General features: G+C 37.5%; 2 protein-coding genes across 3 annotated transcripts; one reads left to right on the forward strand and one right to left on the reverse strand.

Moving 5' to 3' along the window:
• The first annotated feature begins 1,913 nt into the window (after positions 1-1,913).
• On the forward strand, positions 1,914-24,354 carry LOC110849109 (neuronal acetylcholine receptor subunit alpha-10). Of its 2 annotated transcripts, XM_035851070.1 has the most exons (16): positions 1,914-2,186; positions 2,278-3,489; positions 9,310-9,379; positions 9,503-9,581; positions 10,404-10,558; positions 13,382-13,520; positions 13,591-13,616; positions 13,706-13,724; positions 15,764-15,882; positions 16,002-16,019; positions 16,390-16,469; positions 20,748-20,882; positions 20,950-21,015; positions 21,105-21,280; positions 22,994-23,290; positions 23,377-24,354. In XM_035851070.1, exons 2-16 carry the CDS (start codon positions 3,414-3,416, stop codon positions 23,488-23,490), a joined length of 1,569 nt encoding a protein of 522 aa, XP_035706963.1. In that variant the 5' UTR covers positions 1,914-2,186; positions 2,278-3,413; the 3' UTR covers positions 23,491-24,354. The 2 variants fall into 2 exon arrangements, with proteins under 2 accessions (XP_035706963.1, XP_021952176.2); XM_022096484.2 differs by having other exon boundaries at positions 1,914-3,489.
• A 350-nt stretch (positions 24,355-24,704) lies between these two features.
• On the reverse strand, positions 24,705-27,497 carry LOC110848465. The gene is made up of 5 exons (XM_022095691.2): positions 26,693-27,497; positions 26,538-26,616; positions 26,425-26,462; positions 26,166-26,339; positions 24,705-26,085 (listed from the first exon to the last, which is right to left on the reverse strand). The coding sequence occupies exons 1-5, from the start codon at positions 26,969-26,971 to the stop codon at positions 25,078-25,080; spliced, it is 1,578 nt and encodes a 525-aa protein (XP_021951383.1). The 5' UTR covers positions 26,972-27,497; the 3' UTR covers positions 24,705-25,077.

Raw genomic sequence — 27,497 nt, forward strand, 5'->3', positions numbered from 1 at the left:
GATGAAATTCTCGTTTCTGGTCTTGTCTTGCTTGTTGGGTGAAATGAAAATGGGCAGTGAGAATGGCCAGGAGAAAGCAATGGGCACCATTTCGCTATATCCTCCACCTAAATAGTCGGTGGTGGTGGTGTTGTTGTGTATCACAACTTTTTTTAATATAACATTATTTCATTCACATCTGTGGATGACATGCTCATTTCGGATTATGATTTGGCAAAGAATTCACGTATATGTTTAGCAGTACTTCATGTCGTATTCGTCGAGGACATGATTTCGTATGTTCAATTTGATGAGAAAAACACCAACAGCAGCATGCACACCAGCAGATCTTTGTAATAATGAGAGAGTAGAAAATGCTCAAGGCAACAAAGTGCTGAAATACAAACTTTGGTCGGAAAGTGATAACAAGAGGAGGAGGAGGAAGTGGAAGTTGATGCATTTAAAATTAGTTTAGAGGCTACAACTTTCTGTGTATTTGAAATGTACTGCGTTGTTGGAAATGATCACCGTGATGACACATCAGCGTGCATATCTCGTCGCAGATAGTTTCTTCATAGTTAGTTTTCTCACACCCACGGAATTGAATATCTATTATGCGATGCAGATTCTGATCCTGATACCGCTTTTGCGTTCATACATAAGCAAATTAATTACATGTTTATTCTACGAAAGTCGTTATATTTCGAGATAAAGCCGACCTCTTGTTGCAACGTATGTATATTCTGTTCGTAGGTAGATTGGGTTAGCTTATTTAGTCATTCATGATCATGATTTTTACAACCTTGTTGTCATTCTGGGAAATACGTGAGAGAATGAGCAAGTTTACGTTATCATCAGATCATCATTTGCTGCGACTATGTAATTCAGCTTATAAATAGATTTTTGAAACAAATCACGCCTTCTTTCTTACATAATCCAGTGCTGCATTTGTTAATGTAGTGAATGGATCGATAAACGACAGTGATGAGATTCTGGAAGAAAAAGTCTGCTGGTTTCATCAGAAGCCCGGACAGGATCAAAGGGATGGATGTACATACATTTGGCGTGTCAACTTGGGGTGACACTTTTTGAACCAAGAATCTTGGTCCAGGGCACTAACAATAAGATGATGATACTCTTTTCTGCAACATGTTACCCCAAGAAAAATCGACCATCTGCAATACTTCATGTAACAAGTTCCTCTTTATCTCTTTGTCATTTCCCATATCGACAAGTGTCAAATTGCAAATCAATGTCTGCAAATTCCCAAATTGTGGACCTTATAAGAAGCTTTACTGTCACTCTTAACATTTATAAAAGAAATATGATGATGTGAAGTCGTGCCCCACTTTATTTATTTTTTCTTCGATTCAACAACTGTGACCAAGTTTGTTTGTTGGCTGGCTGAGATTTCTGCAACTTTGACTTTGTCATGTTCTTCTTCTACCTAATCCCTTCCTTTTTCCAAGGAATTACGCAAAACATGTGTGTAGTTGTAATTCACCACTAATCTTAAGTACTCGAACCGATAAATGTATGTACCCCACACAATTTTCTACTTTTCACACAGGCTTTTCGTCAAAGCCTGTGAGTCTCAAACAACGTATGTGTGTACATATTTATAGCTGGTAAGCTGCCCCTCTACTGAGCAATAATGTCATAAAATCATAAAACTCATTTGGAAAATGTGTCACCCGACTCTCAGCAGTAGTACAAAAGTAACAAGTCCACATCACACAGATCTACTGGCTGGGTGACATTCCATTTCGGCCTTCAAACTCAACTCCTGGGGTTGGGATAAGCAAATAGCAGGTTACCCGGTTTTTCCTCCAACAAATCAGGCAGCACCAAGACAGGCAAGTAGCAATAAGTAGCAAGTAGCAACCCCTTCCAAATATCTACGTCTGTCTTTCTCCTTGATCTCAGAACAGGCAGCAGCAGAATCATCCCGTCGTCCTCATCGTCGTCGTCTTGGTTTGTGCTCAACTCCAACTTATTCCTCGCTCTCTCTTCTGCAAGTTTATAGCTTAGTGAGCTTTCACCGTCGACCAGTTTCACAATTCGAATTCATTCACACACAGCTCCCCTGCACCGAAGAACATACAGCTTTGTGGAAAATATCCTCTCGAATCTCCTCACACTGACTGACTCTCCCTCTCCTCCTTCTCATCATCAAAGTCCCCGTATGGACTTTGTCAGATAGTGGGGTAAGGATTTTGCGTCTCATTGCGTTTCGGATTTTGTCCATCTTCTTGTCTTCTTTTGTAAGACGCGTTTCTCTTTATTTTTCTTACAAAGAGTGGAGACTTTGCCCATCGTGAAAGTAGCAGTGTCAGAAGAGAAAGTTGGTCAATATGCAATTCGGGGAGACTTGATACAACTACTTTGTCCTCCATTTCGGGACAAATTGCTGGTCGTGATTGAGCCATTTTGACTCTTTTTAGCATGGATTAGTTCCCTGATGCACAGGAAATCGTAATTAATCCATGTCACCGTGGTCAATTACCCTTCTGCGTTTGAGCTCTTGGTATAAAAATAAATTTGGCGACTCTTCCACTTCATCGTTGGTCACAGATGTGTCATTAAGTAGCAAACTCGCCAAGAGATCATTTACACTGACGGAGTAGTTTTTCCGACAACTGACCTCGCTCAGCGGACTGTCATCTGGCACACGTGTAAAAAAAGAGAGAAAAAGAAGAAAGTTAGCTTGACTCAATTTCAGTTCACAAATGTTTTCTTCCCTCTTTCACAAAACTGAGGGAAGCCGAAATGTGGCCGCTTGGATAAGCGAGTGAGCAGTGAAAAGTTGTTTTAGAGAGCAAAAGTTGCTAGTTTTTGAGACTATATTTCCATCCACCCAACCCAACAAAAGTAACCCATTTGTAACCGATTTGTGTGCATGACAGGGTTGACTGGCATATCATCAGACGTATTTTGTTGTTTTTACAACAAGGACAAATCGTCTGCATAAGAAAACCATGCGGAGAAAGTTGAAGCCGATAAGCCCCATCTCCGAGCACCGTTCCAGGACATTTACTCCTGATCTGGAATAAACGGAAACATTTGGTGTACCCACCAGACAAAACTGGACATCGTTTCGGCCAGGAAACTGGTCAAGAGAGAAAAATGAAAGCAATTCAAATTGCTATATAAAGAACTCTTATTTACAGAATTAGAACGTTGTGGTTGTTTTCTTGCGAGTGTGTCAAAAGTTTATTAATCATCTTTCTTTCCACGCATTATTGTGAGTACTCGAGTCTATTGGGGTCGACCTCTTTATAAAGAAGAAAAAGGAAGGAAGAAGTCCATCCGTGTGCAATTGTTGATAGTTTGCGCTACATTTGTTTGTTTGTTTCTTAAAAGTGAACAAGTTCCTTTTTTTCTCTTAAAAATTGAGTGTGTGCAAAACAAGGGAAATTTGCAAAGGCTCAACTATGGATTCTTCTCATGGAAGCAGCATGAACCACGGATATCAACTTCTCCTTCGTCTACTTTTCTTGCTACTCGTGGGTAAGTTTCCGACTTGAACAATACTTAATAAGGCTGATTCAGTTTGAATTGCCTTGACTAAAACAATGGCACGTAGTTTTAGTTATAGTTGGCTGGTTCACCTGGCTAGCATTGCGTAACCATCATACCAACCAATTGTACATACATACAAAGGCAGACAGGTATTAGGAAAATCAAAATCTCACTGAAATCACGCACCATGCAATCCATGTCAAGCTCATCACTACTAAAACGACGAGTGACTAGTTATACCAGAGTGAAAGCCAGAATTTAGCTGGGAGCATGATGGATTTGCCACTGACAAAATCTGTGGGATGAAAGTCATTTATTGTTCAAATATATATGTAGAAATACGTAAGTACTTATATAACTCATTCGTGCCACTGGTTTCCGCATAATAATCAAATCCAGCTCGCCTCAAATTTACAAACCTTTAAACCGCAACTAATTCCCGTGGATAACGCGGCAGTTGGTGGGTCGAATCAAATCTAATCACGACAACTAATAAATATGACTGACTACGTATACACATTATACAAGTGGTGGTGGTGGATCTACTAGTCTGCATTGATTAACTTATTGCCCAATTAACCAGGCGGGTAGATTTGTGTTCGTGGAAGTGAAAGCAAAATGGTACGGATTTACGAACGCTGTTGAACAATGCATGTTGAACGTAGTTTACGGCTCAGAGAGTATTTATTATATTGGGAGAACATAAGCCGTGGAATTTGTAGAGATCAACACGAAAATCTGGAAGGAATAATTTAGGTTTATTATACATTGGGAAGGATTAGTGAGTCCGAATAATAATATTCTTCTGAGTGTCGATTCAAACATAATCCGTGACAAATATGGCTGCGTACTTTAAAACGGTGTAATCCGGCTACTCGAGTTGGCTGGAACCGAACCCGACATTATTTATAAGGGCAGTTGTTGATAGTCTATCTTATTTCCATCAAGTATACATAATCTGTTTATTGTCAAAAATTGAGGGCAATTTCCTCCTCGTATACATAAAACAGTTCGTCTTATTCGGAGTTCGTTCATGGGTAGGAGCGAACGATGAAGAGAAAGAGACGGAAAATTCAGCCTGAAACAATAGTAAGGCAAATGGCGTCAGTAATTGCGACAACGTAAATAAATTGGACACCACCCCACCCAACATTATTTCTTCTTAGTCGTCATTATTTCTTCACGTATCAAGAACTAATGTAATTGTTCTTGAACAAATTAGAGCTTTAATGATCCTGTGTGAGATACAATAGTCTTGGAGTTTCGTGTATTTATTTTTTTTCATGGCCGTGAGGACAGAGATTCATTTTAATAGAAAAAGTTTGACAATTTTCGATTGACTTGTACAAATACTCCGAGATGAAAGTTACATATGTATGTATTTGTTTATCAAAGGTAGCATAAATTGACTCTAAAAGTTGGTCCCCTCCGATTTTGTTGACAATTTTGGCAGATTGCTTGACAACTCCTCAGGTAATTGGGGTGCGTAGGCGTGTTTGCTTTTACTTTGAGATGGAGCACGTAAAAAAACATTCAACCATTTGTGAAACACTTTACAACATTACAACCTGTACATAAGTCAGATTGAAGTTTATTTTAGAAAATGAAACACTAAATGGTATCAAAGGACTTCTGCTTTTTCTGACTATAACATTTATATGACTTAATTTACAATGTATAAACCCATTCTAGCGACTTTTCAAGCCCAGAGAAAAAGTGGTTTTTATGTTTATTTTCATTTTTCACCCAGTTATTACTTCATGAAGTTTAAGTAATACTAAATCTGTCATTGCGTAACCTAAAATGACGCCGTAAACGACGCAGTAGTTCCTAAATGGCAATTTCGTGAACCACTTTACATTTACTCACGTCTCACCCACAGCCAGTGTTGGTGGATACTAAGGAAAATTAAGAGGACTGGAACAATCTCATGAATACAAAGTGACGAAATAATCAGGGGAATTATCTAAATTCGGTGTAAATGGTCCAGCAGATTTCTGAGAAATTTTACTTAAATACATCCGTCGGACCGTAAAATTTGCATACGCTTAATAATTGTGACCATATTAAAATTAAGAAGAACAAGTAAGGCATGAATTAACAATCTAGTCTCATTTATTAAGCAGTCTTTTTAAACTAGCATAATTTTAAGGAGCTAATCATTGTACTTCGAAGAAAATTTCAAGCATGTATTCGCAGATATTCATGTACATACGTCACTACTTTCTCTGACGTATTAAAATAGAACAAAACGTTACGACTGGTCAAATGAACGACGTCGTTTATAAAAATTAAAAATGAGACAGCTCGAGAAGAGTGACAGACCTTTTGTCTTCAGACTTTATTCGTATGAAGCCATTTCTCCGAGTCATATTTATTGCAGCATACCTGCAAGGCATACATAATAATGTGCATCGCTTGCATTTCTTCCTTGTTTATTAGACAAGATCACAGTTTTATGGGGTTTTTGACAGTGACGGCAAACCCTTATTATACATTTTCAAGTGGACTGAGAAATTCAGGGCATAACGCTTGAAAATCACACAGATCATCATTTTATGTGGTTGAGATGTTGTCTTAATCGATAATCTCTCACCACTGGTTTTATTTTGACATGAATGATTTACAGTTCAAGAGAATGCAAATTTCCAAAGACTTCGTTTCACCTACATAAATCCCAGGTCTGCATAATCTAACCAGTATTTGCAGGTGTTGCGGGCTTACTTTATTAAGAATCGTGTAGAATCTAACTTGGTAATTTGTCCATTTAAATATTGGCACAGTTAATTAATTACTGTCCAAAATTAAGAATTCTGTTATTAAACTGCTTCCTAAGAAGGAGTCTGAGAAAGATCTGTGATGTAAATGAGGTGTCCATTTTTCCCATTGGCACAAAAGAACTTGGAGAGAAAGAAGGAGCGACGTAGGCAGCGAAAATTTAGTCATGTTGAACAAATACTTTCTCCTCCTGGATTTTATCGCAGCTGTCCCCACTTTTTTCATCTTCTTGATAAATGAGCATTGCCAGGAGCTATCACTGTTGAATTTTTTAAGGCGAAAAATTCCTTCAGAAATATAACAATTGTGCAGAATCTTTCGGAATTTTGTGTGCATTATGTATTGTCCTTAAAACCTCGATGCTGGTAGTGTAGCAAATAAAACGTGGGTGGTGTTGGTTCGTATGCAGCAAATAGGTCGTTATTGCAGATATTATTTCTTCAGAGGAGGAGAAAGCAAGGGAAAATCCTTGACAAACAGGAATCAATGCGTATGTACATACATGCATCTGAATGAAACGAATGTGTTATTTTCAATCATATTCAAGTTGTTTACATGTATTTATTTGTGTTTGCGTTGAGGATGCTGTCAGAAAAGGTGTACACAGATGCGGTCTCTTTATGTACCAAAAAGTCCAAAGTTTTCCTACTTTAGAGATCGCACGTGTTTTGTTCCTGTTCGGATCGATTTTCTCCCATTGTATTTTAATTAATAGCAGGAACATTAAATTAAATGTGGGAAACGCCTCCTCAGCGTGCACAATATTGCGATCGGTTTCCTAGATGCTGCCGATGGTGAATGATCAAATTATCCGGCTTCATTATTCAAGTGTCATTAAAGAGATTTAATTTGAAATGTTTCGCAGAAACCGCAAACCTCCAGAGTCAACAGTTTTGATGATGGAGTATATTTCGCAACTGTTGTTCCAATAGTTTGCCCATTATGGAATAGTGCGAAGTATATATGTCACTTGCATGGAGTCCTTTAGAGCTTTAGTATCATAAAGGGATTAGCAGGACAATAATTTATGCATGGAGGAAAGTTTTATTCATGAAACAATTGTCCGTGTTACATAACCACCACGTTTTTCTTGCCATGCACAAAAAACTTACTTGTATTGCTATTCAACTTGTCTTTTCCGTTTAATGATATGCAATGGTGAAAGTTTCAGGTACGACCTGATTTTTGGAGATTACATTATTTATCATATCCAGTATTTTCATGCATGCATGAATATGTCGAAAAGAATGTGGAAAGTTTTAGAGTACTTTTTCACCTTGAGGCATAAAGTTCTTTATAAGTGTGTAAGGGATACGAAATATTGCATATTATGTATATTAGCATGATAGCATCGTATCGATTTCAGTTTGAGGATGACAACCATCCAAAATTTTTGTCCGAGACAATGGATTGTCAATATTTCATGCTGTATGCGAAAAGTTAACGATTTGGCAATTGCATAACTGCAAACTGTGCACATATATCGGGGAAAATTTGAATTACAAAAAATGTGCATTGGATTTGGATATGGATGAAATTTCCGTATCTCATTATTTACAGTTATGTAGTCGTATTTCTGTATGAACGTAAATAAATCGTAAATAAATAAGTAGGCATATAATCGTGTGTGCCTTAAAGTATGTAGTTGTTTGATATCAGATTAAATTGCTACCTTTTTTTACCTCACATGTAACTTGAGTTCCTGTTTAGTAACAAAAAAGTTTTTTGATTCTTGCCATCTTGCCATCATTCTTTGAAAATGTCAAAGTCACCTTGAAGATTTTCATACTTTTAAACTTCCTTTATGCTTCCTCTACCGCATTTTTCCACTTTCCGTCTCCATATCATACCTCAACTTACCTTGACTGATCTCTTAGAAAATATGGCACATCCTCTCAAACAAAACGTATCCCTAGAAGAAAGAAATATGTGGAATTTTTCTCATTCAAAGACATTCTCTCCCTAGTTTTTGATTACATATAAAAAAGTGACCCGCATTTCAAACGGTTTCCATCATCCAGCTTCGACATACTTGAACAATTTGGATCAACTCTCGAGTAGTATTATCCGATAAGAAGAAAAGAGAGAAAGTCTGTCTGCTCGAGTAAAAAATGATCACCTCGCCGACAGGTAGTCCATATATTTCAGCTCGTTTGAAGAATTTGAATTTTCACAATTCTCTGTGATTGTGTGAGAGTGAAAGTGATGAAAAGTGGCCACTACCACCACCGCCGTGAGCTACTAACTCAATCTCTCACCCTCACCTCACGTCGATAACTTTCTTCCTCGTCTCACCTCTGGGCTTCTGTCTGTCTTCGTATCCATACGAAATGCGTATATTGATTTTGAATTAAAATACACGAGCAGCTGGAACCAGGGCGAAGAAAAATAAGTCAAACAAAGGGCTCGATCCACTTTCTCCCATTCAATCTGTTTCGTGTGCATATATCCTCCTTACTTACTTTTACTTCCCAGTCACCCCATTTGTCTGGTGGTGGCGTCTCACGTATACTTTCTCTCACTGCATGGCGTGAAGTGATTAAGATGCATTTTTATTTTCATTTGCGATCTCCTTCTCTGAAAAAGTAGAATAAGTTTAGGGATCAAGCTCAACCATGGCACTCAAGATTAATGAATCAATGACGGTGATGGTGATGCATGTGGTTTGTGGGTTTCCCATTAATATCTGTTAACCTGGGGTCTTTTTTCATCCTTCACTTGTGAAACTGCAGTGAAAAAGGATCTAGATTTCGAAGGAAAGATAAATTATTAGAGGTGAAAAATGACACTGGGGGATTTTATGCAAGAAAAACTTTTGTAATCTGACCCAAAATCTGGGAAATGGAGCGGCACGATAAACATTGGTGGAAAGATTGGACCGTTTATTGAAATTATTCAGTGATGGTCAGACAAGCTTGACAGAAATGTTGTAAATAACATCATGATTTATGATGCAACCTTTAAGAAAATTGGTCCAAATTTAAGGGTTGAACTTTGGAGAAATTTATTTATTTACGGATTATTTTGCAGGGACGGGGATGACTTGGTGCGATGACCACGAGATCCGCTTGATGAAGCACTTAATGCTAGATTACGACGCGTAAGTAGCATTTGTCTAATTAACATTTTATAACTAATAATCTAAAAATAATAACAATTTTTTGTCCATTTGCATCAACACTAACAAATCTAATATTAAATTGCACCATCATTTTTATTGCAGATCTGTCCGCCCAGCCGCCCACCACAGCCAAGCACTCTCGGTCAATTTCAGTCTTTCACTTCATCACATTATCGACGTCGTAAGTAATTACGTTCTACCCTCGACCTTGTCAGGTTACATCAGTTAAAAGTAGACTCATATTCTGCAGGATAGAAGCTTATTAAGTGTGTCATACTTAGGGAAGAAATTCATGAATGAAACCGGTGAAAGCTATAGAAAGTTACATTTACATTTGCAATTTGTAAATATCGCACACAGTTTTTATTTCTGCCTTGATTGATCCACGCTACAAAATTCTGACAATGTTTTGATCATTCAAGATTGATGTTGTTATTCTTATCTAACTGGGAGTAAACAACAATAAAATGATAAACTAGTAGTAAAATTCACCTTCAAAATAGTTTTAAAACGAGGAAATAATGGATAAATAAGTCGTTGATATAGTTTTCTGCCACACATTAGGCTAAAACGTGGCAGTGAAACCAAGTCGAAAACTTTTCTTAGCATCATCACATTAGCATCAAGACGAGCAGGGTAAGCTGAACAAACAACTTTACACTTTCACCCATCCCAAGTCACACATCCACAGCGTCCCATTTCCCCAAGTAAGACTATTATCTCGGTAAAGAGGAAAGTCGGAATTGGACGGGATCCTCCTCACTCTTTCTCCTCCGCTCCGCACACTGATCTGAACTTTGGACCACTTTAGCCTTTTAATTCAATTATACAGATTGATTACTCAGTTTTCTTCCTCTTGTTAGCCGGAGTGTGAACTGAGCAAATATTTTATCTGACAGCAAAGTAGAAATATTATTAGTGGCGACAGATTGATGATAACCGAGAGTCGAGACATTTGCCTACGTGATGGACGCCATCCATGAAGCAAATTATTTGTTGGCAGGATGAAAAGAATCAAATTCTCACGACGAGCTGCTGGTTAACACAAATCTGGATGGATAACCACTTAACGTGGAATGAGACTGATTTTGGAGGCGTTACAGTGATTCGACTCCCCTACTTCAAGGTTTGGAGGCCGGATATCATTTTGTACAATAAGTAAGTTTTCATTTAATAAACTTATATTCAAGTTAGAGTAGTAATTCATTAATAAATGTGTATATAAGTGTTTCGGGTATATTTAATTGTCGGGTGAACAAAGTTCGCAGTTCATTGAGATCGATCCTGGTAAACGTTATGTAATACACTTAAGAACATCTTGAAAGCCCACCACTCAACAGAAATTGTCAATGACGCCCAGCCAGAGTCACCTAATCCTCAACATCTTTCGGGGCAATGATACTTAATAAATGATAAATGACCCTTTAGCTCATCCATTCACCCGCCCACCCACTTCCTCCTTTAACAATATACATTTTGACGATGTATTTCTAGCCCAGCGTCGATTCTAAGTATTTCCAATAAGCTAAGCTCCACTCTATCCGAGCAAACAATTGTCTGTATCCTGTCCACAACAACGTTAAGGCGGAATATCATGCTGGCTGATGCGGGGTTTTTTGTTTGAATTGTTGTGTCTCAACTTTCCCTTCCTCCATGTATTCAAATGGCGATTTTGAAAAATGTTCACCGCCTTTCGTTTTTAACAATATGAAGATATTAATGCACCTAAAAATCGGTAATTTTTAGGCTTACATAGTTAGGAGATAAAAATTTTGATTTTTTTCTTCAACAAGAAGATAAATATAAAATAGATGAAAAATAATCAATAAAATTTAAATATTTCCTCATTGAAGAAAAAAATCAAAATTTTTATCTCCTAACTATGTAAGCCTAAAAATTACCGATTTTTAGGTGCATTAATATCTTCATATTGTTAAAAACGAAAGGCGGTGAACATTTTTCAAAATCGCCATTTGAATACATGGAGGAAGGGAAAGTTGATACACAACAATTCAAACAAAAAACACGTGATACAATGCCACGTTAAGAAGAAGTAGATATAATTTTCATGGAAAGATGAAAGGAAATCAATTCGTGGACGTGACAGGTCCAAGACGGCGGCCATTTCACTCAGATGTCATCTTTCCTTCCTTCCAGGTTTGATCCAAATCTTGTCTACAAGCAAAGCCAGCCAGCAATCCACTTCTGAAATTGGGAGAAGAGTCTCCTGAGGAGACAATAATAAATAATAATTCATTATTCTGGTTTATTTCTACCAAGAAAGTCTCTGCCAAAGACAGACCTTCTTCTTCTTCCTCTCTTTCTACTTACGGTCATTAAACAAATAGAAATAAATATGAACTTAAATTGCTCCGACTTTCACATATTGCTCCTCGTGATAGGGTTTTTTAAGACAAAAACTAACAGAATAAAGAAGAATATTCCCATTTGGCACATACTTTTGTTGCTCTTTCTACTGTGTCTAATAGGCGAATCCTGTATCAAGTTGGGTTTTTGCTTCATCAAGAAATAAATTGGAGTACACATTGCTCGTTAATATCTTGTATGTACATGTGCATAAAGGAAGAGTTGCATAATCCCAGCACTTTTCACCAACTGTTGTTTAATGGTGTCAAGATGTTAGTGGAGTAACCAACCAGATTCGACTTGGCCAAATTAAGTTGCATGCATAACTGGCTATACGTACGTATAATGGTTCCAAGGATAGTCGTTAAGGTGTCTGGAAACTTTCAATTAACTGAGATCCGTGAAAGAATTGGGGGGTTTCTTATATAAAAATCCTTCCCTTGATCTCATACGTGTAACCACCGTCGTTTCATTCCGCAAGCCATTTAGTGGACGTGAAAATCCCAATTAAATAGAGGAGCTTTGAGATTATTATCCTTCCTTTGGTCAAATTGAACTTCTCACAAGAAGTATTTCCAAAGTGCGTATCTGATAAAGGAGGAAACATGGTCGAGTTTTCGGATGGGCATTGGGAGTGGAAAGGATTAGTTTATTATCTCCTTTCGTTCGGAATGCTTTCTCCACTCCTAAATGCTTAATTGTATTTTATATTGTTGCGAATTGCCTTTGGTTTGGTGAGACACGATGTATCGTATCATCATCACCGTCACCAACTCAAATTAAGACTGTGGATTGTGCCATGTCGAGTTGGAATATGGAGAGTCCACGCTGGGAATAAAGTGATTCTCTAAACTTTCTCTTTTTCGATGCTGTCTTTACTGCGAAATAATTGGGTTGTCTTAAGTGTGACGTGAATTAACGATAAGAGATTTATTCGGAACTGGTTACATTTGTTTAGGAACCAAACAAATGTAACGAGTTCCATTCTCAGGCGTTATTTTATGGTGAAAATTGGAAGAATTGTACGCATTTCTTCAAAATTCGCCACTTTCACCCTAAAATAATGCTAGAATATTCCCCTATTTAAGTAAAAATGAGGTTATCGTATACTAACAAGATTTGTCTTTGTAATGTCACGTTGTCAGTCAGTCAGTAAACTTAGTTCTGCGTTATACGTATTTACAAAATAGAGGAAATACTAGGAATTTCTGGGGTTTAATTTAATCCCATCCTTCACAGACTTAAATCCTATTCTGCCTTGATGTTGTTGTCTGTTTGAAAAATGACATTGGCAAAACATGAAAGATGTCTGAGCTTTTAATGCTAAAAAGTCTTTGAAGGAATTGCAAAAAAACATTTATATTCCATTCGTGACTAGTATCTGACTTGTAACGTACGTATTGTAAAACTAGCTTATTTTATGAAGGTAACGAGTCCCATTTATTCAGCTTGTGAGCAATGTGTTCTGAAAATATCTGATGCCTGACGGACTGTGTGGTTGTCCTTGTGTCCCAATATTTATGAATTTTGCAAATAGTATAAGTAATGCGAATAATATTTACATTTCCGCATTATGTGAGGTGTCACACGTCTTTCTCTTCTTATCTTTTCCAGTGCTGACTCTCAATACCAGTCCTCCGTGATCAACACGAATGTCATCGTCGCGAACAATGGCGAAGTGACGTGGCTGAGTCATGGGATTTACAAAAGCTCCTGCGACATAAATGTGGAGTACTTTCCCTTCGATATCCAAGTGAGTGTTTCAAAGGAAGCCAGTTATTAATTTATTCGTAAGTACATAATATGTGTGACTTCTTATCCAGAACTGCACTTTGAAATGGGCTTCATGGTAAGTTGGGGGGATTACTGATTAACCTAAGTTATCTATGTTAAACGCAATAAATACAAAAAAATCAAAAATGGAAAATTTGATTGCAGGACTTATGACGGTTATCAGGTAAGTCAATCTAATACTTATGTCTTATGTACATATTTGGATGCATAATATAAATTTTATTTCATCTCTAACACAAATAAATAGGAGAAAGTGAAATTTCAGATTTCACTTTCTCTTACCTTTTTGTGCATTAATTTACATTCGGCGATTACGTAGTGTAAAAGTCGAAGCATAGTCTGTTCATGAACAAATTGTGAATACTTAAATTGTAATTGATTTTTTTAGTTTCATAAGTTCCAAGGTGTCATTAAAGGCTAATAAAATATTTAAGAACCGTAGTTTATCAATAGTAAAATCAAGACGTCATATAGAATTCTGTAAATTTTTGCTCGTACATATTTATTGAAGTTAATACAAAATAAGTATGAAAGGACATGATACCAGTAATTTGTAATATTTGCTGATTGTACGACGGTCTATCATGTAAATAGGTACCTCATAATATATACATACTAAAAACTCCTATTTCAACGTAATCAAGGCTCTGAAAGTACCTCTGACAATTCCTTGTAGGAATTTTAACACGGTTTTCTTCGTGATTCTAAATACGCCTTTCGTCCCAATGCACAACGGTTTACAAGATTTTCTAAACTTATTCATGTATTTCTTCTCAAATTTTGAACTAAATTCAAAATACTTCCACGATCTTATCGTAGCAACTGCACCCTTCTGAAACGTTGCTGAAAGAGTGAGCACTATTATCCAGGCGATTTGACAAACTGCTGTCCAAACTAGGGCAACCATGAGCACAATCAAAGTCATAGAATGACCATGTCTGACCAACATGTAGTTCAAAATGAGTATAAACTGTGAAAGTAGGCCTTGCATAGGAAGTATCACTGGCCCCACGTGGATGAGCAGATTTTTTATGAAAATTTCAACCGTTCTATAAACTAGGATAATGTTATCCGGTGTTCTTCTCAAGGTGGGAATGGTAGCATAGTTCGTTCTACGAGATCTTAACTCCTGACATAGAATTGGGTAGATAAGCAGCGCTGTTGAAAATACAAGGATTGCAAATCCAGATGTTAAAGCTGTCCCCTGATGTATACACGAATAGACCACTGTTTCATACCGATCCAATTGTTAGTAAAAAATTATTGGCATAATGTAATACGATTTTTACATACATGGCGCATTTCCCCAGTAAATGAGCCAATGTGTACCCCAATCCCCGGGTAGAATGCTGTTCGGATAGATCATGTCCAACGGGAAAACCAAATAGTGGAGGAATACGATGGGGGCGATGCCAAGTAAACTCAAAATGGATAGAATCAACATCCGATCAAAATAGTAGTTCACCTTGTTGTCCGAGTCGTAGTGTGGGATCCATTGTTCTATTAATTGAATTAAACAACAATAATAACTTGTAAACGATTTAGTAAACTACATATATTTACTTTGAAATGTGACGGAATAATCCAGCATTCCGTTAATGAAGGGTAGCACATCTTCGGCATAAATTGACATGAGTAACATGTTCAAGGTTTCCAAAAGGCAGAAGAAAGTCATCCCGACTGCGATGAGAAACTGGTGAATATCGCGTTGTTTGGCTTGTATCGTTCTGACCATGCAGAACAGAGCGAAAGAAGCCAAGATGCAGGTTGCGATACGATTCCATATTTTTTGGAATTTTCGAATGCACAGTCTTTTCGTTTTAAAATTCCATGACCAAGGGATCGAACCTCCAAGGGAAAATAGTAGAACGGAATATTGCAATATAATGTAGAACAATTTACTAAACATGTTTAGACCTAATGTAACTTGGTTAGGCGTCTGGTCGTTGTTCAAGCTACACAGGAAATAAATGACGCGACTTGTTTTGCATTGTCCTTTGAAATGTTAGACCCATAATAAAATTATGGGTCTTCTGTTTATTTAGACTTGAGACAAATTTGCAATTTTCTGTTATTACGTGGATGCATTAAAAAAAGTATCCTGTTATAAATGACTGGAAATTCAACCAATTTAGTTAACAACTATACTTTGTAAACGGCAGTTTTACTGACCATTAAATATATGTCTTGTTTTGTTTACAGTTAGATCTGGTGATTACGACGGAGGAGGGGGACATTAGCAACTACCATGCAAACGGAGAGTTTGACCTCATCGGCTTAAGTGCATTTCGACATGTGCAGATTTATTCGTGTTGTCCAGAGTGAGTGAATTATTTAGTTCGTTTTTTTTTAATTCTTGAAATTTTATAGTTCTCAAACTAATCATCAACAATTTTTCTATGTACGATTGGAAATTGTAAATGTTTTCCTGTTTTTGCAGGCCTTATCCAGACGTCACGTAATTATAATAATTAATAATAATTATAAATATATATAAATATATATAAATATATTTATATATATAAATATATAGAAATATATATTTATATACATATATTCTATAAATACAGGGTGGTTAAAATGTCACGCCACAATGAAAAATTTTTCAATGGGAAAAGTCCCTAAATCTCCATTAGTTACAAGATTTGGGATTGAGGTTTTTATAAATTTTTATCAAAACTGATGACAAAATTCTTAAAATGTTGCATTTTAGAGACAAAATTTCGGTAACTAATGGAAATTTATGGATTTTTCCCATCGAAAAATTTTCCATTGTAGCGTGACATTTTAACCACCCTGTATATTCTATAAATATTTATATTCTATAGTTATACCATAACGATGAAGCGAAGACCAATGTTTTACGTTTTCAACCTGATAATACCCTGTCTGCTTATCAACGGAATAGGTACGAGTAAATACGGTTTGCTTATTAATGGAATAGGTGAATTGCGCTAGACCTGCTTTCTCCGTACAATACTCATGCCGAATAGCATGTAGTTGCGTTTGGCGGATGAACTTTATGCCTTTAGTTTTTCCTCTAATTTTCCCAGAAATATTAGCCATCTTACTCATCTTACTGCATACGAATGATCAGCAATTTTCATATTTTGCAGTAATATTTTTTATAAATACTACTTGGCGGATGAAAAGTTGGGAAACTGCGCAGATAAATCAATTTAGGAAAAAAGTCCATTCGGGGCTTTTATGTACATATGTGGAAATGCATTAGTTATACCTTGAGCAATGCATAAGTGCTCATATCCCATCCACCGACATTTTATCACATGCATAAGATCGTTAAAAGTAGTATCTACACACAGATCCGTGTGTCGCACGTTGATCTGAAGACGAAGGATATAATTTTGTCCAGAAAATTATACTTTACTGGTGAAACCGACTGCGTGTGTACGACAGACATTTTATATTCCGTAGACGGCATACATACATACATAAATATTAATATTTCAGATTAAAAATCAAGTCTCGTTCGCAGTCTGTTACAAAAATTAATAATTCTTTCTCGGTATCTTAAAATAATAGCTAAAGTGAAAGTGAAACTACAAAAGGAACCAGCTTTTCCTGGGAATTTGTCTTTGGTTTATTTACGTGATATGCTGCTCATCATCATCCATGCCAGTTGAAAATATGCTTTGTGACATACGTGTAACCCAAAGAGTGAGTGGAGGATATATTTGGGAGAAAGTCGCTACTGGTGAAAAGACACATTGACATGAATACAAATGAAGGAGATCTATTCAAGTCCACGACCCACCATGTCGCTTTCCATTCAATTCTGATGAACTCGCTCGTATCATTACAACATGATGAGGTTTTGTCTGGAAAAATGAAAAATTGTATGACATTCTTGTACATGATTTTTTTTTCTCGGAAGAAGAGACATCTAATCCTCGAGTCTGACGAACAGCTTGAGTTGTGGATGATTAAGTGTATATAAATTGTCCTTTCAAGGGGTTACATGCTGGGGACTGATCCCTCATTAGGACTGAGGAGACTTAGGTTAAAGACTCATTGATAAACATGGCACAATTTTTTAGCAATTGATGCAGAATAATAATGTAAGCGGGGAACTTTTCAAAATTCGGATGATGGCAGCGTAATTTCACGGATTATTGTTCGTTCTAATGGGAATTGCATAACGTAAAGTTGGACAAATTGTGTCGTCTTTATGGATAGATTTTCGTTTTGGTTAAGGTTCGTGAGTTTTATGGTCAATTACACAAATAGGCCACAAAGGTGAATTTTAGAGGTTTGAGATGCAGGTCCCGTTGAGTGTTGCGTCATGGTTTACTGTAGGTCGTTATGATGAGAAATATTGCTAATTGACATTGATCATCTTTAACCACTCGAGTGAAGATAAGACTTCTAGTCAGTCCAATCAACATGGCAGTTTTATTAACAAAATCGCCTGGTGTGCCAATACGCTGAAATGGAACAGGCTTTGCCAATTTGACCGAAAAAATCTCATTTAATCCTTGGGATTATCAGTATTATCAATCTTTTCAGCGTTCATTCTAGCATCCAAACTGGTTCTAAAAATTAACTTGATTAAGTGGGTTTTAGACTAGTCTTTATTTATAAAATATCCGCTACTAAAAATTTTTTTACATATTGTATGTATATGTAACACAACACCATAGACGATATTAGACTAGATTGAACTTCACTTCACGTATGAAGCTAGTTATCCCATTTTTATTTGAGCGACAGAAATACACCCACAAAGTACATCACTAATTTGTAATATAAGTTGCTCAGCTTTGATCTTTACGGTCCATGTGTTTCAATGCAATATTTTAGTGCAACGAATCAAATTGCTTTCTAAATTGGTTGCATCGAAATAGTTCGCAGACAGACGTGCTGCACACATTTTTCCAATTCGCGACATCCGAACGGTAATTTGAACTAGAATATTGTGAGACCGAGTCTAAATTCTTCAGTTGCAAACCAACCGAGGCCACCAACCAACTATGCAATTCTCATATCATCCTTGGAAGATAAATACATAAACTACGGCGATGATGATGATCACATTCCGCAGAGTAGTTGGTTTGCCTTAACCTAATTTCGTTTTGAAATTCCACCACCACCAGCCTCACTCACCCACCAGGCAGACTAATCCTACGACGACGACGTATGTACGTATTCCAGCTTCCGACTTTCTCCACTGATCATTTCCAACTTGCTGACTTTCTCTCTACGTTAACGCTAACGTTGGTTGGTCTACGTGCTCCAAGATCACACGAACTTTTTGCTTTGATAACACTGAGAGTCGAGCTCTCCCTCATTTACAAATTGTACATCCACATCCTGCCACGCATCCCTTTCTCTGCTCCTGCTAACCCTTTGTCAAATGCTCAAAGTCCTCGTGAGTCCTTTCTCACTCATTCAGATCAAAAAGATGATGATGCTCGTGTTGGTTGGTGGTAATATGTAACGTATGGGGAAAGTTTGGAAAGTCTGTTTGATGGTGATGATGAAATGGGATAATTCTTTCTCCTTGGTGGAACAGTTTATAATTTATTGTCATGATCAAGGGAGCATAATGCGAGTAAAATAATGACAAATTTTTGGTTATGGCAAAGATGCCAGAAGAGTTGAAGAAAATCGAAATTTTACGTTTTCCTATAAATTCAGATATACTTATGTACCTATCTTTTTAGAAGAAATTTTGAAAATGGGCAGCATTTTGTTAGGTGGAGTTACGTAACTTGAATGGGTTCACCTCACCACCCGATCATTCCCACCCATGTACATGAGGAATTCTTATGTTTTATTAAACTGTCACCTCCAGAACACAACATCTTCGGATTCGAAATAGGGCAATGAGATTCCAAGTCTTACGAGATTTTGAATAACCTCTCAAGTGCTGACCTCGTTCACGTGTAGTGAACTAGAATAGCTTGTCAGCATAATTTACGTAACATGCAGATATCCTCCAGTAAACCAAAGCATGCTATTTCTTCACCCGTCAATATGCAAACATAAATTTCCATATCCACCCTCCATTCCAGATAATTACATGCATTCATTTTCACCCAGCTGAAACCTTTCCACACATGAAACGAAACTCATTAAAGTAAAATCATCGATTTTTCTGCTACAAACTTTCTACTCCATATTTAAGAAGCGTACTTTTGTACACAGGACGAGGAGCACCTACGTACCTAATTCTAATTAAGCTCCTGTATACGTCTCCACTCCTCCGGAAGATTGTTATTAGTGATGAACTAGTTGGCACTTTGACAGAAAGTTTTTCACGCGAAAAAATCCCATCTAAATATATTGTACCTCAATCTGATCTGGGTAGGAAAATCCAAATAAAACATGACACATTTAGAATTTAGACACTCAATTTTATCTTCGCCCGATCAATACACGGTGTGCCAAAGTAGGCTGGAAACCAGATTGGAAAATTGTATGAAAAAAACTTTTAACACGGAACGAGATAAGTGAGCTGCATTTTTAACAAAGCGGAAGAATGCCTGATCAATCTGCCTGATCTCTTAAAGAAATTCAGTTGTAAAAAATCCTTGAAGTTCACTGTACCCTCGACAACACAAGTTTCCGCCAAGTTGCATTCCCCTCAGGGGCAGGTGTTCCAATGCCAAACTTTATTGTACTTTAAGGGAAATGAATCATAATAAAATGTGAACCCATACAAACTTTTCCCCTTATCTATTTGTTTCTTGTCATGTAGAGGATAAATTCCTGTCATCGTTCATCTCAAGTCGAGTGAGTATAAAAGATGCTTCGAAAACAGAGTCAATATTCTGTCTGAGACTACACAGTTTCTTTTTTATGATGGGAAAACGATTGTGCTTCATGGTTGGACGGATGTAATATCGTGATTTTGACAATGAACAAAAATATTCCTTCGTCAATTGGATCTCCGGTAGAAATGTAATTTACTTCCTCAGTGAATGTATTTTTTTGTACACAAAAACTGAGCATTTTAGGAATTTGATCTATTTAATACTTTCATCAGACAGGCAAAGTTTATGTCTACCAAATCTGGAATGATTTATACTAAACAAATAGTAACCATTTATGACAAACAGGAATGTCAGATCGAATTTATGCATCCTGTTAATTTGACGTGACCACGAGATAAATCTTGCTTATCGTGAATTCCCTTTTTCAACGTGACTTATAATTTTTGCAGCACTGCTCGTCTTTTTCGTTCCATGCGACAGTGGGGAGAAGGTGACACTTGGAATTTCAGCTCTTTTGTCAATGACCGTCTTTCTCATGACAATTAGGGAGAGTCTTCCTCCCACGGAGAAAACTCCGCTAATTGGTGAGCTTAATTGTACCCGGTTTAGTTTTAGAATTCTAATAATAACGTGTTTCTCTTCCTTCTTTAGCTCTCTACTACGGCGTTTCCATCTGCATAGTCACCTTCGCATCCGCCTTGGCTGTGTTTACATTAAGTGAGTAGCTTTCACCTTCACTTTCACTTTCACTTCTTAAGCCGAAACTAACTACAAAGTTTGAATGGAAATGAATTTTTTTACTGTAGACATTCACCATCGCGGTTTCCGAGGTGTGACCGTTCCGAGATTGTTGCGATTCATCTGTCTTAAAATCCTGGCAAAAGTCCTCCTAATCCAAGGAGACCCGGAGGAAAGTACTGCTACCGTTGAGCAGAAGGAATCTCAGCTCGATGCTTTTCGCGAATTGAGACTCCAACTCAATGTGAGGCTCATCTCTTATCTTTCTCCTTTTATAGATCTCATATCAAAGCAAAACATATTATGCTTTTCCTCTCAGAGAAGAAAAAATCTTATCGTTTCCTGAAATTCTGTAACACAGACATTGTAGGGACATTACTAGGTATGTATATGGGCTGAATACACGGCGAGTGGGCGGCTGACAAAAAGAAAGTGCATTTGTCATAAACAATTATGTCTGAGTTCCTAAAAGCAGGGAAATTTTGCCAAAAAGTTATTGCATTTGCCATGTGTTTTGTACAATTGTGAAATTTGACTAGTGGTTTTATAGTGAATCATTTCTTGGGCAAATTGGTTTCTAATTTCAATAAAAGTATGTATTTTGGACCCAAATTGTACATTCCCTTCAGTCTGGCATAAAAGATCACAAGTTTGGAACATTATAACACAAATGTGGTATTAAATTTCGAGCTAAATATAATCTTTTCTCATGAAAAAGGTTAAAACCTCACACTGTCCTCACAAAGTAAAAGCTTTTTTTAGAACGCCACTGGCATCCTTCTATTTTGTCAGCTTCTAAATATGTTCAGTTGCTCAGTTTCAGAGTGAAATCTGTACTAATCTGAAAGATAGCCTTCATATTCTATGCGTATTCAAACAAACCATTCAAAATTTGGCAAATAATGCTATAAATTATTTCGAAAGGATTTCTGAGGAACGTCTTACCAGTTCTTTGCCGCTATTTAATACGATTGCCGAAATGCAGTTGGCGAGCTTAGGGTGAAACTGTACGATGCTATAAAACCAAAGGACACGGTCATTGAATATTTATCGATGCTGGGGTTGCATCATCCCTGAAATGACGTTCTTATACTTTAGTACGGATTCTCTCTAAGCTGAAAACTAGGTCCATTCCATCTCCATATCTCGGGAAACAAGATTCCCTTGTTATATTTACCACATACTGATATCTCAAGGCAAAACCAAAGACAGCGTGGCAGAAATACGTGATGCATGACCATATCCTCCAGACCAACCTTCCCATCTCTATAAAAGTCAATCTCAATTTTGGAATCAGACATAAAAACCGTAATAACAGCAACAAGAAGAAACTTTGCTATCTTTTTACTATGTTTATTTTTTCGTACCTGTTGTGCAAATAGTAACAGAACAGCGGCCCACCGAACAAAAAATTATTATGACCTTTTACGGCCAATTTCTTAAGAAGAAGCCTTCTCAAAATTTCCCAGCCTTGAGAATTTTAGCAGTTGACAAGAAGAGCTGATGGTTTAGTTGCTGGCTTATGGCTCAGTTGGTCCCCTTCCTGAGTCCAAATTGCAGATTCATGTCACCAGCCTGAACTCATCCACTCTTCACTTTCTCTCCTCTCTCACTCTCTTAAACGATATGGTTGAGGAGCAGCATGTAGTGGTGGTGGCGAGAGTGGAGAAAGTCCCAAAAATCGTATCATCCTCCTCGTAGACCTCGTCTTTTGTGGTGAAATCTACTAACTGTCACCTCACCACATTGAAGTGAAGAATAACGAGTTGAGGATATTATTGAGTTGAATGCTCTTTTTTCGTTCGTTCCCTTACTCAACTTATTTTCATCCGAGAAGAAGCGCTTTCTGAACAAACACTTGAAAACTTTTGTCCAAATCAATAAAATCAATTAGATTTATTGCGCATAAATTTTTATATAATTAAAATTATGACGTTACAAAACTTGATTTCGACAGGGTCTTCACCCAGCAATTAGGCTAGATTCCCGAAGTGCTTCAAGGAAATACGACTACACGGATGTGGTCCAACGATCCCCACGTTTCGAGCCCAAGACGACGAATGTCGTGGGAACTGGTGGTGGAGGTTCGGCTGGTGGAACGGGTACGGGACAGCCAGCCTCGCTCGAAGACATTGACCACAAGTTTAGTCGGATTGCTTCCAAGATTTGTGAAACGATTGAACGTTGCGAGTTGAGAACGGCAGCGCAGACGAAACAGGATGCAAATCAGCTCGAGTGGAAAAAGATTGCGTTGGTAATAATCCAATCCGAATACATAATTCAAATGTCACATGCATATTCATAGATTGGAAAATATGACGGTTTTTTAATTTCTCGCAGGTTTGTGACAGATTTTTGTTTTGGGCTTTTACCATCGTCACTGCCGTTTCTGCGACGCTCATCCTGTTCTCGTCACCGTATGGACCTACATTTTCCATGTTTTACGATATTTAAATGAGATATCAAAACATGATGATACTAATTATGCTCTCGTATACTGTGCTGATGCCATAATATTCTTATGCGTTTTTGTAGACGAGCGTTGTCAAATGTATACTCGTGGGAAATTATTTAATATTGTCATTGTTTACAAAACGCATTTGCATGTATTTGCATATATTTGCAGATTTGTTTTTGCATACGTGTGTAAGTGTGGTATGGTGCTAAATAGGTATCTACACGTAAGTTATACGGTAAGATAGATGACTATATATTGTCACATTTCGTAATTAATTACTGCATACGGTGGTATTCTGTATGTCACTTTGTGATGATCATGAGAGGTTGCGTGACATATTTTGTCTGAATATTAAAAAATTTCACATTCAATATGAAATTTCATATTTCTTAAGTTTGTCATAAATAGCTAATCATCCTCTTGTACATAAAGATGCACAATTTCTGTATTCACAATGTATGTACTTACAACTTGGAAATTTATATTTAAGCCAGAGTAAAATATAATTAGAGCTTAACGACAAATCTATTACGTTACCCTAAATATTTAAGTATGTAAAGTTAAAAAAAATATTAACAACTCTACTCTACTCACTATAACCCAGGGTTCATACCTCTATATGAATCGACACGTTTTACAGTTACGTAAATATGTATGTATATGCCTAAGGATAAGTAAGCTGTATTTAAATATACTTTCATTTTTCCCCACATACCTACTTATTTTTATGTCATACTACATATATTACGTAACATATATACTTAAGCATTTATTGTATAACTGGATCTACTACAGCATACGTAAAATAAAGAACACAAAATTACTTGGATTACGTAAAACCGTACCCAGACTAAACATGATCCCGGCCAGAAATAAATTGTCATGTCCATGTTCATCGTTGCATAACTTTCTCTCAAGCCTACGCAGCAAGAATCTGGAGACATTTAATTGCGTAAAATTCATGGGTTTGATACTATATCTGTACTTCTCGTGCCGGAATCCGGATGCCTGTGAATTCGTTTATATTTATCCATTTAAAGATTTATTTGCAAGATTGCGTAGTATTTATGTTATGTATATACACATTCAAAACAATAAATTTAGGAAAGAAAATCTACCTCGGTTTGAAGGGGAATCTTACATAAACTCTCAGACTGAGAGTCTTTTACGGCATAGGATTGAGAATAAGACGAAATAATTCAAAATCAAATTTACAAAAAAACAGAAGCTCGATGACGCTTTATTTTCGTTGCATTGTCGCATTGTACATACAAAAATAAGTGTTTAAACTAGCATTAAAAGTACAAAATATTGCACACTAATCATTTACAAAATATTATCTAAAAATAGTTACGTAAATGTTATTAATCGTACTTCTTTTACACAGAATTGCACATTACCACGACTTTCATAAATTAATTCGACACCCGTACCAGCTTGCGAAATGAATACTTTAACAGTATTTATACACACTTTGCTCAATCTTCCATCATACTTACATAACCAAATCCAGTTTTCATAAATTAAAAATTAGCCTCATTCATATGTCATCCTGATTTTTTTCTTAAATTTTCTCACATTTTCTACATTCTCGTGATTTCAGCTTCTGAATCAGAGCCGACGTCTTGTTCCATGTCGATATCGCCACCAGAAACGGCCGACGAGACGGGAACAGACCCACTTGACGATATCTTTCTAGCATTCATGGCACAAATGTACTCGTCCGCGATGGACCTGTCCAACCCGGTGTAAGTCCGACTCACGTCCACCTCCGTGACCTCGGTGATCTCATTATTTTTCTCGCTCTCCGTCTTCGCCACGGAAATGACGGATGGGGCTTTCGACGAGAGGATTGATTGCGTATGGAAACTCTTTATGCTCGACCCCATCGCTCCAGGGGGAAGGAGACCCCGATTCCCTTGAGCTCGTCGTCTTTGGCGTCGATTGTGGTGATCTTGTGCCACAGAGAGGGACGCGATTGACGAAACGGGTGTCGCACTCCCAGCCCTGCGACTTCTCGGCGCCATCATAACTCCAGAAGGGGTCGGGGTCGTCCTGTAAAGTGGGACGAGATGGGTGGGTCCTTGATGGGGATGAGGTCCGAAGGAAAACTGGGATGAAGAGATGACCGATGGTGCGTATGGGTGGTGTGGTTGCATCATTGGAATCATGGCTCTTGGATGCATCATTGGATACGGGATTAATTGTGGCCTTGGAGCGGGGTAAAGGATGGGTTGAATTGCGACAAAGGAGGGTTGGGGGTACTTGTGGTTTGGTTTTTGGGGCGAATTTCCCCCACCTAAACCGAGCGGGATAATGTTTGGTCGCTGATTTCCCAACCAGTGGATGAGGTGATCCTTCCTCGCGTGGTATTCTAACCCGTCACGGATCGCAATTTCACTTCCCGACGATCCTTTTGATGATAAGAGATTTCCCTTCGTTTTAAACATGACTCTGACTGCGATTCCGAGGGAGGAGAAGCAGAGGAGAATTTGGAGAACGGAGAGGAGAAGGAGGATCGTGTTGATTAGGATTCCTGAAGAGTTTCTGTACTCGACAAAGTCATCCACGTCATTTTGATAATCCTTTTCCTGCCAGAAAGAGAGAGAGAGATATGAGTTATTGTGGGTACATATATTTCATAACTGTGTTTAATCCTCGTGTAACGTACGACAGCCATTATTGTTTTTGCATCCTGGAGAAGACCAGATATGGAAAATATCGCGAGAAGAATTACGGACGAGAGAGAAAAGACGATGGCGAGGAGGAAAACGTGTATTTGCCATTTTCGACCTCCAAGCCAAGTAGGTTTGGGGACTCCTCTTTTTGTACACATGGCACCAAGCTAATTAAAACGAGATGTTAATTATTATTATGTTAGATTAATTTAATCACCAATCAACTCTGTCTGATTCATTGATTTTCATTACCATTCCAGATATTGCGGAGACAAGTCCAGCCCAAAGACCTGATAAATGAAGGGTTAGTTCAAGGACTGTCAACATTCATAAAAATCGAAAATAATCATGATTGAGCTACGCACCAGTTCCATAGTGGAACAGATAACTTTGATATCTGATGGCTAAGATGCCCGTTAAGACCATGGCACCACCAACGGCAACCTGGAATTCATGTACATACATGTAAATTCACAAAGTTGAGTCGCTTATTATTGCTCATTGTCAGATCAACACTTACTTGACAAAGTCCCACAATAATTGCAATCTTCGAAGGGAGCGTTGCATTTAGGAGTGACGGCAAAAATTGGCTTCCAGTCCTACTTCCGTTCGTCTCTCTGGGACTATTGTTCCCATTGTTGTTCGAGATTCCATTCTCATTTTGATGTTTCTTTGCCGAGTTTTCATAATTTGTTCCTCTTCCATCTCCTCCAGAACTATATTTCTGAGGATTCTGACACTCAAACTCTCCTGCTTCCGATACAGATTTGACCACCTCGGATTGCACTGTTTCCGACATTTTCACAACTTATGTCTACGCAGGTGATTAATCCCAATACGATCTGGACACTCGTCTCAAATTCCCAATTTTATAATTCTACAATTTTGTAGTTGTAGTCTAATCCGTGTCCTGTGCATCACTGCAGTTTTATCCTGATAATGATCCCACCAACTTTCCAGAATGTCCAGCCAGACACATAAACACTCTCCAGCAGAGACAGTCTCACTTTCAAATCCGTAACACGAACCACTTTAGCTCCCCAAGCCCATGAGAATTTCAGGATTTTAACTCTATCCAACCTCAATTATTTGACCACAGGAAACCAAACCCACACAATATAAGTAATCTGAATGGATTTTGAGGTCCAATTTTCCACGACACGAGAAACCAAACCAACCCAAGTTGTAAATTATTACCAACAAAGTAGTTTCACTTTCAGTCGCGTCTCGTCTCGTTTCAATGAAGCAGAGAAGAAGAAGTAGTAAAAATAAATCAAGACTTGTTGCCACCAAAAGATTTCATCCAAGACTGTCTTGTCCACCAA

Source organism: Folsomia candida, unplaced genomic scaffold (assembly GCF_002217175.1).
Source record: "Folsomia candida strain VU population unplaced genomic scaffold, ASM221717v1 Fcan01_Sc004, whole genome shotgun sequence".
Classification (NCBI taxonomy): domain Eukaryota; kingdom Metazoa; phylum Arthropoda; class Collembola; order Entomobryomorpha; family Isotomidae; genus Folsomia; species Folsomia candida.

Excerpts from the sequence above, each read along its gene's own strand:
- LOC110849109 (XM_022096484.2), top strand. The coding sequence starts at position 3,414 with ATGGATTCTTCTCATGGAAGCAGCATGAACCACGGATATCAACTTCTC. Across the intron at positions 3,490-9,309 it reads ACTTTTCTTGCTACTCGTGG|GGACGGGGATGACTTGGTGC; the intron begins GTAAGTTTCCGA and ends ATTATTTTGCAG. Across the intron at positions 9,380-9,502 it reads TTAATGCTAGATTACGACGC|ATCTGTCCGCCCAGCCGCCC; the intron begins GTAAGTAGCATT and ends TTTTTATTGCAG.
- LOC110848465 (XM_022095691.2), bottom strand. The coding sequence starts at position 26,971 with ATGTCGGAAACAGTGCAATCCGAGGTGGTCAAATCTGTATCGGAAGCA. Across the intron at positions 26,617-26,692 it reads TTATTGTGGGACTTTGTCAA|GTTGCCGTTGGTGGTGCCAT; the intron begins GTAAGTGTTGAT and ends CATGAATTCCAG. Across the intron at positions 26,086-26,165 it reads CAAAAACAATAATGGCTGTC|GAAAAGGATTATCAAAATGA; the intron begins GTACGTTACACG and ends TCTTTCTGGCAG.